General features: G+C 41.9%; 2 protein-coding genes across 2 annotated transcripts; both read right to left on the bottom strand.

Annotated features, from left to right (window-relative positions):
• Positions 1–2,843: 2,843 nt before the first annotated feature.
• LOC306779617 (amino acid transporter heavy chain SLC3A2) lies at positions 2,844–5,832 on the bottom strand (the record flags this gene model as incomplete). Its single annotated transcript, XM_079271585.1, has 9 exons — positions 2,844–3,266; positions 3,406–3,468; positions 3,549–3,656; positions 3,770–3,965; positions 4,054–4,109; positions 4,189–4,266; positions 4,353–4,447; positions 4,523–4,669; positions 5,469–5,832. 9 exons carry the CDS (start codon positions 5,830–5,832, stop codon positions 2,844–2,846), a joined length of 1,530 nt encoding a protein of 509 aa, XP_079127711.1.
• Positions 5,833–8,653: 2,821 nt separating this feature from the next.
• Positions 8,654–12,160, bottom strand: ppm1na (protein phosphatase, Mg2+/Mn2+ dependent, 1Na (putative); the record flags this gene model as incomplete). Its single annotated transcript, XM_079271584.1, has 6 exons — positions 8,654–8,686; positions 9,075–9,138; positions 9,240–9,354; positions 9,456–9,573; positions 10,292–10,863; positions 11,755–12,160. 6 exons carry the CDS (start codon positions 12,158–12,160, stop codon positions 8,654–8,656), a joined length of 1,308 nt encoding a protein of 435 aa, XP_079127710.1.
• Positions 12,161–12,380: the final 220 nt, after the last annotated feature.

The following is a 12,380-nucleotide window of genomic DNA, read 5'->3' as shown; positions in this document are numbered from 1 at the left end:
CGCTAAAACCCACCACCTGTTGGTAGTCTGTCAAGCTGTCAGAGACACCATGGAGCCCACACTGTCACTAACTGCACTCCCTGAATAAATGTGTATCTTATTCTTGGAAAAAAAAAAAGAGATTTCAGTGAAAAGCAAAAATGTCTACAATATGGGTTTGAAGGATGTATCCAGGATGTCAAACTGGTTCAGCAGCTGAAAACAGATTCAAAAAGATAAAGATGGAAGCTAAAGCCGACAGTTCACAGATAAAAGTGAACCAGCCCTCACCCGGGGATCGAGTCAAAAGACAATGAACTTATGCAACAACGCGTCTTCTATAAAGCCGGGTAGGTCTTAACTCACTGTTACGACAATTAAAAAGCAAAGCATGTGTATACATTCAGTGTACCATTAGTTGCTAGCATAGCCTAGAAGTGTTGACGTTAATTAATGATGTGCTAACACACTTTGTTAATGTTTGCTCCGCTGGTATTTACTTAGAAATGTAACAAGCTGGCCAAAGCTGTGCTATGATTGACCAGTCATGCGTTAGAGGGGCGACAGCTCGTAAAAGGTTAATTCCTATTCCTGTCCAGCTGATGATGTCACTTTATTGCATGCACATTTGCTTCCCTCCTTAACATTCTCATTGATTTCCAAACTACATATGACGCTTGTCTGTGAATAGTAAACTCTGTGAGATTTAGCTTTTTGTTGTTGTGACTTTAACTGCATTTAAATATCGTGCATTTATGCCCTTTCACCGTGTATGATGTCATTACTGTTTGGTTAATGCAGAGATTTAGGGATAACAGACATGGTCATTTGAGTTCATTAATATTTTATTTTAAGGCTGTGTTGCACGTTAATGTTTTGCTGTATAGTCTTCAAATACACAGTCATGCATGACCCGAGGTAAGACACGCATGTTACCACTTGCACATTTGGTCTTTGAGGATATTTAAATTGTACATCCATCAAAATGAATGCAAAAATATACATAAAAGAAAATTGTGTTTGTTATATGGTACACATTTTGTTCATGAGAAATAAAATATTAATATAAGAAGATAAAAAAACAGTCATACAACTGATGTCTGTGTTTCCAAAGAGAAATGTTTATGCTGATTTCACGATGTTTAACTGTCCTGCTGCTCTTTTTATCGGCCCATGTACAGTTTTTCAAAGCCATGGGACCTGTGCGTGTTTACTCTGCGTTCACGACAGATGAAATGGATGCCGATACGAGATAAACAGAAGATAATTGTGTTTAAGTTGAGACAATCATTTGTTTTTGTCTTGTTATAGCCCCCCCAACGTCAACATTGACTACAGGGAAACATTTATTTGACATGCAGTGCTCTGTTTTATAAGACTCTGGCCATTTGGAGAGATTATTTTACCGTATGAAACAATTATAAACAAAGCCTCATTTAGTTACATGGCGATGACACGTTCCAGTCTATCAAGTAAAAGTTGTCAGAATGAAAGAAAGTCAGTAGGTCATTGGAAAATACATCTTACGCATAAATGTGAAAGTGACAATTTAGCGTGACATTTTTGAGGGCATAGCCTGACAAATCTTGTGGACACATTTTATTGTGTTATGAATGAATTAACTATTGAGCAATCAGCCTTGTGAATTTAAATCTGGTTTTGATTGCACAAAACTACAGAATGATACAGAACTCAAGGGTTCTTCTTTAGAAGTGAAAGGGAGTACATTTCTAAAATGTGACCAGTTTACTGATAGACATGTAGTTCAGTGTAGTATAAAGCTTACATGACTGAATGATGACTTATGTAAACTCATTATGTATTAATATAGGTACTCCACATAGCCATCTCTAGAAAATCATGATTTAGTGAACCACTGACCTGAAAGTCTCGTGTAGAAGTTATAGTTGGAAGAGCAGCAGAGCAGTGGCTGGTGCTGTAGCACCACTGTGTGGTTAATGAGAGTACACGTTTCCAAAACTGGATGTGCATTGCTAATCCTTCCACCTCAGGCCACCACTTGTGAGTGATATAGTGTCAATAACAAGTAAATCAAAGCAGTAGCAAAACTTAATTTGCTTGGTTACCACACTTGTTCCTCAAAAGATCACCCGAGGGTTTGAGTGTATGAATTCACCAACACGAGTAATTAGGATGTGGCTCACAATGTGGGTTGTTTTATCAGCAGTTCACACAATTGGCGGACTCATTGAAACACATGCAGCGGGGTTTGTTCATAACAAAACCCGCAATACTTTTTAAGAAATAAACCCTGACATTTCAAATAGTTCCTCTGGTGTATAAGACAGTTTTTAAAATCATGGGGAAGAATTAACCTCTTGTCATTTCAGTACCTTTAAACAGTCCTTATCCCTCTTGCACGCCATCCTTTTTCCCCCAGCACAACTGAAACTATGTCACATAGTTATTTCAATTAAGTCTAAAACTGAAAAAGATACATCTAAAAAGTTACATCTTTAGTGAAAATCACTAATTGTTGTAAAAAATATTTTCCCCATTGCTACACAACTGAAAACTATAGTACAGTCTATTTAGATCTTATTTTATCCCAACAGACTCTTATCACAAGTCTATGTAATCATTGAAAATGTGAATAATTGTTTTCTTTACGACTACTAATACAGAAGATACGGTCTAAAAGCCCCACATCAACTGGTTCTCTCTACACTATGTAACTGAAGTTATGTTACTATAAATAAAACCCTCAATAGTATTTACCCATCAATAGACTGACTCCAGACATGGACACACTATCCTCACAACAAATGATGCCACATGGATCACCGAACCACTCTTTTATTTCCATTATTACCTTTAAAAATAAACAATTGTCAAGACTTTAGTTAAGTGGGAGGAAAACTCCTCACAATTGACGAGCTCTGCGAGTAGCTTCCTGCCTCAAACAGCTTGATGACGACGGCTTCATGAGGCCGCAGTTCCAATGTGTCCAAAGTTGTCGACCCCAAGCGGACCTTTCCCGTGTTGGCCACAAAGACCCCAGCTTTGGACAGGCTCGGGGCCCAGGCGGGATCCAGGGCGCGAGGCTCCGGCCCGACGTTGAGCAGAATGAGGAAGTGGACACAACCCCAGGAGCGCAAGAAGGCCAGGATCGGGGGAAGAGTGGAGTTAGAGGAGGACGCGGAGTTGTCGGTGGAAGAATTGAAGGGGAGGAAAGTGAAACTGCCAAACAGAAGAGCTTCTTCTCTGGCTCTGGAGTGACTGAGGGTGGAGAAGAGAGCAGAAGCTAAAGGCCTCTTCTCCTTGTCCTGCGGGAGGGATGGTAGAGAGATGTGTCAGACAGAAACCTACCCAACTAAAGCTTTGCATCTTCAACTTTACATTACTTGAATGGACTACGGAAATATTAAAAGCATTTCGAGAGGGACATCTGGCTTTATTGCTCACTGTATGGGTGTCTGGCGATTTGTTCGTGTCGCCATCTGACGAGCCGACTTCCAGAGACGCATTCTGCGAGACAGAAAAGCTTTATTTGGTAATGTCAATTTAATTAATAATTTATAGACTGAAAGTGTCTGGCGGGACTTCACCTGCGCTTGGTCGACGTCTTCGCCGTAGCGTACTACAGGTGTCCCTGGCAGAGTCATCACCAACACCAGGAGTAATTTCTTCAAGTTAAGGGATGCTTTACCTCCAACCTAAAGGAAATATTTCATTATTTAGGTCAGTCGGTTCGTGCCGAAACGATAAATCGAGCATCCGAAGATTTATCTGCAACAGATTTAAATATTGATAGCACATGATGTCTTACTGTCCAGCTGGGCCATATGTCTTCGTCTCTTGTTTGCAGGTGTGTCTCTATGGAAACAGCCACTTCCTTAGCAGACAGGATGTGCTGCGACGATGGCAGAATTGACCTCATGACCACATCTACCAGCGTAACATTGCCCTGGCTGAAGGGTTTTAGAGGAGGCAGAACGTCTTTCGTCTGTTTTACCACCACAATCCTAAAGAGACGGGCACGTTGAGCTTCATATTATAAATACATTTTATTTGTTTTGTTCAAACATCTCTGCACTGCATGTTTAACGATACCTTTTGTTCTCCTCACTGCTGAATTCTTTCAAGACACCTTTCCACTCCAGGAGAGTCTGAAATATATTTTAAAACAGGCGAGTTTGTTGGAACTCTGCTCGTTAGAAATCAAAACGTGCGCCAGCATCATTTTACCGTTTCTGAATACGCTGCATCTGTGTCACAGATTGCAAAGCCTGCCGCACCCTGCTCCAGCCAGAACCGAAGTGCATGCTGTGGGAAAGTATCGGCATATTTTTAGAAATCCAGCATCACTGAGAACTTTTAAGTAGCATGCCCAGAGAATAGTTAACATGTACTGTGGCTGAGAGGTTTGATGTCTTGTCTGCGTTTCCCGCTACATCCTGAGGGCCAAATAGATCCAGTTCACAGACATCTAACACCACTTTCAGATCTGCAGGCCCAACAAAAAAAAGCTCATTAAGTCCACCTACGCAGGCTGTTTGACAAAAAGAAGACCATCACTCACCTGCTTTGTGGCTCTCTGAAAGCAGATGCTGGATTTGAGGCAAAGTCCCAAATCCTTTACCAGTGGCATTGGGGTTTAAAGGAGGGGCCTCCAGGATTAGGGTGCCTATACCCAGGGACCTGAGGTAGGGCAGCTGCTTACACAGCGCTTGAGAGAGGTTAAACATTAGACTGACTTAGTAACTTATTTTTTTACATTTGTGTCTCAATACACTATAGTTGCAATTCATGTTTTGTTAAAATAGTATTTAGGACTTCTTTCGGTTTAGTTTTTCATGCAACAGTTATATTTTCTTTTCCAAGGCTACTTATCTGCACTTTGTTCTTAAACATCTTTTAGTTGGTACATTTCACTGTGCAGGCCCAAAACAAATAAAGTGCTATGTCAACCACTTTTCTAAAGTTAGTTGCAAGCATGTGGTAGCCTGCAATATTAATGCTGGGATGTCTGCACACAGTGTTAGATAAAGTCCGCCCTGAAGAAAGAGGTATCAACTTTTTTTTTATGCAAAGTATGACACACTTTGGCATCAGATTAGTATTCTCAGTAATCAAGGAACTTGTTTGTCAAAGGTTGTTAAAAAATGTCTACAGTGTTCAGATTGAATGTTCTCATACAGAGTCAACATAGCTCTCAGATTAATATCAGCCAGCTGGTAGTCACTAGAAGAACTGGATCTCCACCAATAAATGAAAAGGGTAACCAGGCAATGTTCACTGTATGTCAACTAGATTGCACCAACTTAATTGAAATGCGTTTGGTCATAGGCATAATTAAAGCTGCAGTGTCATCCGACACGACAACGGCCTTAAAGTGCCTCAAGATATGCTGGTGTCAAAATTGTGTTACATTTTTCTTTTGATTTATAAAAAGTAAACCACCAGCCACCAGAAAAGTCGATTTTTTTCACATTTTTATTTCCCTAATGTTACTGGCATTTACTCACCATTGACGCCCCCTGACCCGTCGGCTCGCTCCTCCGTGAGCAGGTCGGGCTGCAGCTGGTAGAACAGCGACTTCTGCCACCACTTGAGCTGCGTTTTAACCGGCCGGGGGCTCATTACTATGATGGCGCTGGCGCTGGCGAGCATGGCCAGCCAGGTCAGCCAGAACAGCAGCACCAGGTAACGACGCGCCTTCCGCCACCGCGGACCCCCCGCGGCGACCTCCAGCGCCTCCTTAGTCAGGGGCTGCCACTGCTGGAAAGCCTCCGGGATGAGCAGCAGGGCCGACTCCGAGCCGCCCACGCTGGCCGACAGCCCCGGGCCTGCGACGGTGCCGTATCCGGTGCCTGCTGCGTTCAGAGGCATCCTGCCCGGCTGCAGGTGGGTGACATACAGTTCGATTAAAGGGCTTCATTTCGGTGTGGATAAGCCTGCAGACAGTGACATTGCTGACTCTTGCTGTGTTTTTTGCTCTAGCCATACCTCCTCAGTTCGCTCAATCGCAGGATTCAACGCTTCTACAGCGAAGTGCACACTCAGCATGCAGCTCTGACATGACTTACCTGCGCACAACTTCTCTCCTGCCGCTACCTGTTTCACACAGGTGTTTCAATCAATTCATTAATGAATTAACTGCTTTGACGTGTAAAGATCAGGTGACACGCAGGGCGTCGCAGACTTCTGATTGGCCAGTAAAAATACTATATTTATTTTACGAGGAACCCTCTCACTCAGACTGTTTTATTTCAGTATATTCTTATATTAGTTTCAGCCACACATTATAATGCATATCACAGGGATAACACAAACTCTTTTACACACACAGGCAATTTTCCCAAAGCAAATCACATAAATGAATCAAGAAAGACATTTCTTAAAATACATCAAATGAACCCCTTACTTTAATTCGTATGACACTGTACACAAAATAGAACAATGATTGCACTTATATAGATAAAGGAACACAGAAAAAAACTAGTACCTCTGATTTGCATTGTTCTTCTGCTTAATTTGATGGATAATGTATGGATTTTCTTTATATTTTTCACATATCTACTTTGATATTTCTCAATGCTATTTTTAGCTGATGTCAGCGAGGCACTGTCTTGGTAAAAAACTATATTTTGATTGAGACCATTTAATATCTTAGGCTCATAAAACCATCTGAAACCTCCTTAGATAAAAATAACAAAAATGCAATGACATTTCAAGCTTTACCTGATAACAGTTGCTGGTTTAGGAGCCCTCTGGTGGCCATTATAATGTAAAATGCTGCTGCTAGTGTGTCTTTGGACCATAGAAAAGCTCAAGCCGGCCAGGTCAGGATCCCAGTACCATCCTCAACCTCTCTGTCCCAATGTTGCTTATCTAAATATCACACACACGCAGCTATTACTCACATTATCTGTCCGAGCTTTCCCGTCCTTTCCTTCTTTTCAACCTCTTCTTCTTCTTGTCTTTGTCCACGAGTGTTCCCGGCTGAACAGTGCTGTCCGGAGTTGAATATTTCAGTGATCTGACTTGTCAGGAGTGAGGAGGTGAGAAGGACTCTCTCCAATAATAGCTCTGCTCAGTCAATTCATACGGAGGTGCTGAACCTCATCACACCTTCGCAACACATTGTGAAGAACACATGACTGCAGAAGAGAGCCCGGTAAAGCCCCTCGTAGTTTTTACTTTGACCGAAACCGTCTTATTTGTATTGTTAATACTTTAGATAGGCAAAGAGAGGAATGTTGGTCGGATTTATTTGTCTCTGGTATAGTTTTCCATCTGTGTGCTGAATCTCCGACACACTTTTATTTGGGTATGTTTGAATGGAATGCAGAGTTGTATGTTCAAAGCAAGTATCTGAATTTCAAGACACACAATGACAAATCTAAACTTTATTCTGATATTAGGTTTCAGACAAAACCACACCATTTCATGTTTTTCTTTCTTTTGTGTGTGTGTGTGTGTGTGTGTGTGTGTGTGTGTGTGTGTGTGTGTGTGTGTGTGTGTGTGTGTGTTGTTTGATTAATTTGCAACTGTCTTGATAACCGATTATTCATTTGACAAATATTTCAAACAACAAATTTCAAAACATCTTTGTTCTTCTTTCATATGGGCTAATAACTAATTGTCTTTGTAAATTGGACTGTTGGTTAGACAAAACAAACAATTTGAGGACATAACAATGGGCTTTGAAAAATTGTAACGGACATTTTTCACTATTTTCTGATTTCTTATGGACAAAACTGTTAGTTGAGAAATGAATCAACCGATCAATCGATAATGAAATTGGAGCGCTAAACGACTGTAAATCTCAACAAATCCTATGTTTAAAATAAGTGGGACAGATGTCTCAAATGCAAAATGGTCAAATTAAAAATGTATCAAAAACACATGTCAGCTCACAGCATAAGCAAAGGAAGTTATAGTATACATTCATCATGTAGAACACTGGAACACGCTGTACTATTAGTGTGTTCTGTACATGAAGAACTTTAAAATGACACAGTCACACGTCACACGTCCTCTCTAAAGAGCCACGTTTAATGAGGTATGTGTGCATCTCATCCTCTCTACCCTCATATGGCCCTCCACCTCTTTCTCCAGCTCTCTCCTCGATCCTTCTCCTTCTATGTGTGTGTCTCTCTCTCGCTCTGGCTTTCTTCTCTCATGGCATACTTTCATGTTCTTGTTATGACAAGTCAGTGCTATCCACATCAGCCCTGCTCCTTGACAGCATCGTGCAAACACATTATTTACTGAGAGACACTGCGTTCTATTGTGAAACTCTCTGATACACATGTAGTCCACGTACATTACACGTACATTAAATACATTCACGTTGTTTTGAAGAGTGTGATGTTATTTTAGTTTTTGTGTGATTTGTTGCATTAGAATAAGTCAGGTAATTAGTTTACAGTATCATGTAAAATCAGCTGCTAAACAGAAACATGTGCAGACAGATCAGTTTCTTCTCAGGCACCGTGTGGTTACACGGTTATTAAATACTCCCTCAATACATTAAAAAACAACTGACATAGTGGTTGTTTGATTTAAATTCCACTTTAACTGCAAGCAAATGCTCAAAGAGAATAAATTACACACAAACAACCGGTTAGTTTAGTGCACAGCTAAGTTAAACTGGTCTCCATGGAGATGGTGAAGCTGGTGATTATTCTGTTTCCACGGTAACGGTTTAGTGTGAGTCCTCCTCCGATCCTTCGTCGTCCTGAAACGTCACAAGACGGTAATGTCAGCGGCATAAAATATCTACATTGTTGACGTAACTTTGTTTTTCCAAGGTTACTTTTAAAAACCAGAATTAACTTTTAAAAATCAAAGAGATTCTTGAATATGTTCTTTAGTTTTTACCTTTATAATCATTATTCCTAACAATTACTTTCATTATAATCAGTCAATTATTGTTTTCAGATGTTTTACGGACAAAATGATTAAACAGTTAACTGAAAAAACAATTGACAAAATCAAGAATGACATTTCATTTTTTGGTGCAGCTGTAAATTAGGCAGATTATTGTGAGATAACGGCTGATGTTGTTTTAATCGCCTTCATCTAATGGAATCCAAATGTGGTGTCATGTGACTCATGTGTCTTACCACAGGCTCTTGAGATTTGACAGTCATGATGTGTTTCTGATATGAAGAGATGATACAATCTCGCCTGCAAAGAGTGAAACAGTGGCATTGTGTCAAAAGGATTTGTGTTTTGAGTCTCTTCAAATAAGTGAATGTGGGTTTTTTTAGCGGGGCGGCGGGACTGACTTGCTGGTGATGCCTCCTCCTGGCGGGAGTCCTGGCATCTCTTCAGCAGCCAGGAATTTGATTACATACAAAAGGTCAGGGTCCTCATCTCTGGACCTCATCGACTGAATAATTTCTGTGAAGGGAGATTGTCAAAACAGTACAGTTACAAGTGAGGGAGCTATCAGCAGTTTAAAGTGCCGAGTGTTCTGCTGTGGGGGGTTTTGAGTGACTCACCTTCCACTTTGGTATCGATCTGTTTCTCCAGCTCCGCCTCCTGCTGCAGTGCCTCTTGTGACACCTGGGGGGCACCGGGGAAGCAGACGATGATGATGCTCATGTTATCCAAGCTCCCCTGCAGAGGCAGACAGAAATATCAGAGAAGCTTGACAGGAAGCACGACGACTTCAGTTTTAATTCAAGTTGAAATTAAGTAGTCAGTGGTGGAAGGTAACTACATTTTGAGTTATTTTACAGCTATTGTTACTGAATTACTATTTACGATATAATGAGCATATAAATTACACAATAGGCCTTGTTCTACAGTATTATTAACTGTGCGAAATATACAGATTAGATTAACTCCACCTCAGTGTTATTATGTAACTGCTTCATGTACGTTAAGTCAGCCATTTTAACCCAACAATATTTCATGTAATTATTTTTTGCACAGGGCCTTCTGCCTGCACAGTGGCCTCTTTTACTTTTGATACTGAAAGTCAATTATACTGATAATGCGTCTGCAAAAGTTTGAATGCAGAGCAGTCTTCCACCACTTGAGATGACTTGAAATAGACCTGTTGATAGGTGAAATAGCAGGTGACTTATACATGGAGGTATATTTTGGTTTGGACAGGAAATCAATTTCCTATGATGTCACAGTAAAGTACTTATAGAGGATGATGATATTGCTGAGTTGCAAACACATTACTTTAGTCTGTGGTTCAAAAGGTATCAGTGGATGTGATGGGCAATAAGTAACAGAGTGTTGCAGTGCAAAAATTATGATTTTGACTGGAAATGCTGCTCTGACAAATGCCTGTGTGCATACTGTTGTGCTGTTGACGTCTCACCTTATACAGACAGAGGTCAATGACTTGGATGCAAATCTCCCTCAGGTCATCGCACACCTGCAGACGGCTGCGCACAAAGGCACTCAGTTCCTCATTACCAATGGCGTCCCACACGCCGTCACATGCTAGAATGAGGAACTCGTCTTCGGGCGTCCTCTCCAGCTCATACACTTCTGGCTCCGGCGACACTAGCTGCTCTGTCTGCGGCCTCCAGTCCACCTCCTTGAAGTCAAAGTCCCCCAGTGCTCTTGAAACGGCCAGCGAGCCGTTGATTCTCTGGAGGGTCACCGAGCCGCCGGCGTTCTGGATGCGCTCTTTTTCCCTGGGGTTGAACGGCTTGTGGTCCTCTGTGTAGAAGATGACCTGGCCGTTATGGCAGAGCAGGGTGCGGGAGTCCCCACAGTTGATAAAGTAAATGTAGCGTGGTGACATCATGATAGCTGCTGCAGTGGAGCCACTACGGTCCCAGTTGTCCTGGCGAGCCAGTTTGTACATGTGGCGATCAATGTCCAAGAAGCCTACACGGATCCCCTCCTTCACCTGCTCGGGGTCCTCGGTTGCTTTGACCCCACCTGTGGGAAATGAGGGCGAAACATTTGGTTTCAAGATACATTCACACCACACTAGCATTGCCGTGTTGTTGGTTCAGAGGCCAACACACAGCAGAGAAGACGTCATCTGTGTTATTGTGCAATAACATGGCCGACACAACGGTGCTGACAAAGTGTCAAATACTATTTTAAGTCAGAACGTCAACGATCATTTAGCCTTGCCTAAAGATGTCTTTGCTTCAAGAGTGTCCCGGGCCCTCAAAGTTAACAGTATCAAGAGCTATAGAGCCTTTCATGGAATGATGATTTTTTTATTTTCTCTTATATAACTAACCAGTTCACGGCACAAAAAGTATGAAACTTGACATCTGTATGAAAGTCAAAGCTCTGTTTTGTTTAGATACCTGCCTCTATATCTTTCTCGATAATGTAAAGAAAAATCCCACAATATTCAGTATTCTTGTTTTGAAAATTGACGCTCATTATATCCTATGGGATTTTTATATACATTGTGACATGTTTGATCTCATTTTATTAAACAGCTCTTAATCAGCTACTTTCATGGACTTTGTGTTCCTAAAATACATCAAATTGTTTGCTTAAAACAGTGTCATCGAAGGACTAGGATCAGTATAGTACTTCATTTTGGGTACAATACATAGAAGTCTTGTTTGCAAATTCAGTCTGTTTTCAGTTTATTAGACGACTTTGTTCAAACGCATGCCGAACTGCTTCTACCTTACGTGGTGTTGCATTGCAGTTATTTGGCAGATTCTGTGGTGCAAAGCGACTAAACTCTGTGTGAACAAGAGCTAGATGTCATAACAAATTGGAAGTGCATCTCTCCCAAATAACTAAACTGAAGTAACTGAACAATTAGATCCATCCAATTGGTCACTAATTGTTCTTTACCTGTTGCTAGGATGTAATCCAGCAGGTTTCTGGAGCAGTACTGTGCCACTGTGGCGCCTGCATGTCCATCAAAAACAGCAAAGTATCCCCAGTCCGTCAGCTCTTCTCTCAGCTGGGGCATGCAGGTGTGGGCGTCCTCCATCTGAGTCCTCCAGCCCTGCATGCTCGCCACAGCGTAGTTCACCCCCGACTGAGAACCCCCCTCTGACACATGCTTCTCCAAGATGGGACGATCGCGGTACGGGCTCTGCATCGAGTCGTCCTCATCAGAAGTGTCCTCCTCCCCACTTCCAGTTTCCTTGGGCCCCCCTTTAAAAAAGAAGGTGACCATCTTTCCCGTCTCTTTGACCAGCTGGCGGAGGAAGGAGGGCACCTCCACATTGCTGGCCCGCCTGGCTGTGTTCATCGCTCCGCGGAGCCTGTGCTCAAGCTTCCTGCTCGACTTGGCAGCAGCCCGTCTCCTCCCGGTGCCCCTCCTCGGGCCCTGAGTTTTCCGCAGCAGGTCCAGCTCAACAGTTAAGCTGTGGCACCCCAAGCAGGTAAACAAAAAGTGACTTCAAATAAGAATAATTGTTAAAGGAAAAACTTTAAAACCATCCTTTAGGTAGATAATCCGTCTTCTGTCC

This window comes from Melanostigma gelatinosum (assembly GCF_949748355.1).
Source record: "Melanostigma gelatinosum genome assembly, chromosome: 7".
NCBI classification, from domain to species: Eukaryota; Metazoa; Chordata; class Actinopteri; order Perciformes; family Zoarcidae; genus Melanostigma; species Melanostigma gelatinosum.
Note: the sequence above shows the minus strand (reverse complement) of the source record. Positions and strands in the feature narration are given on the sequence as shown.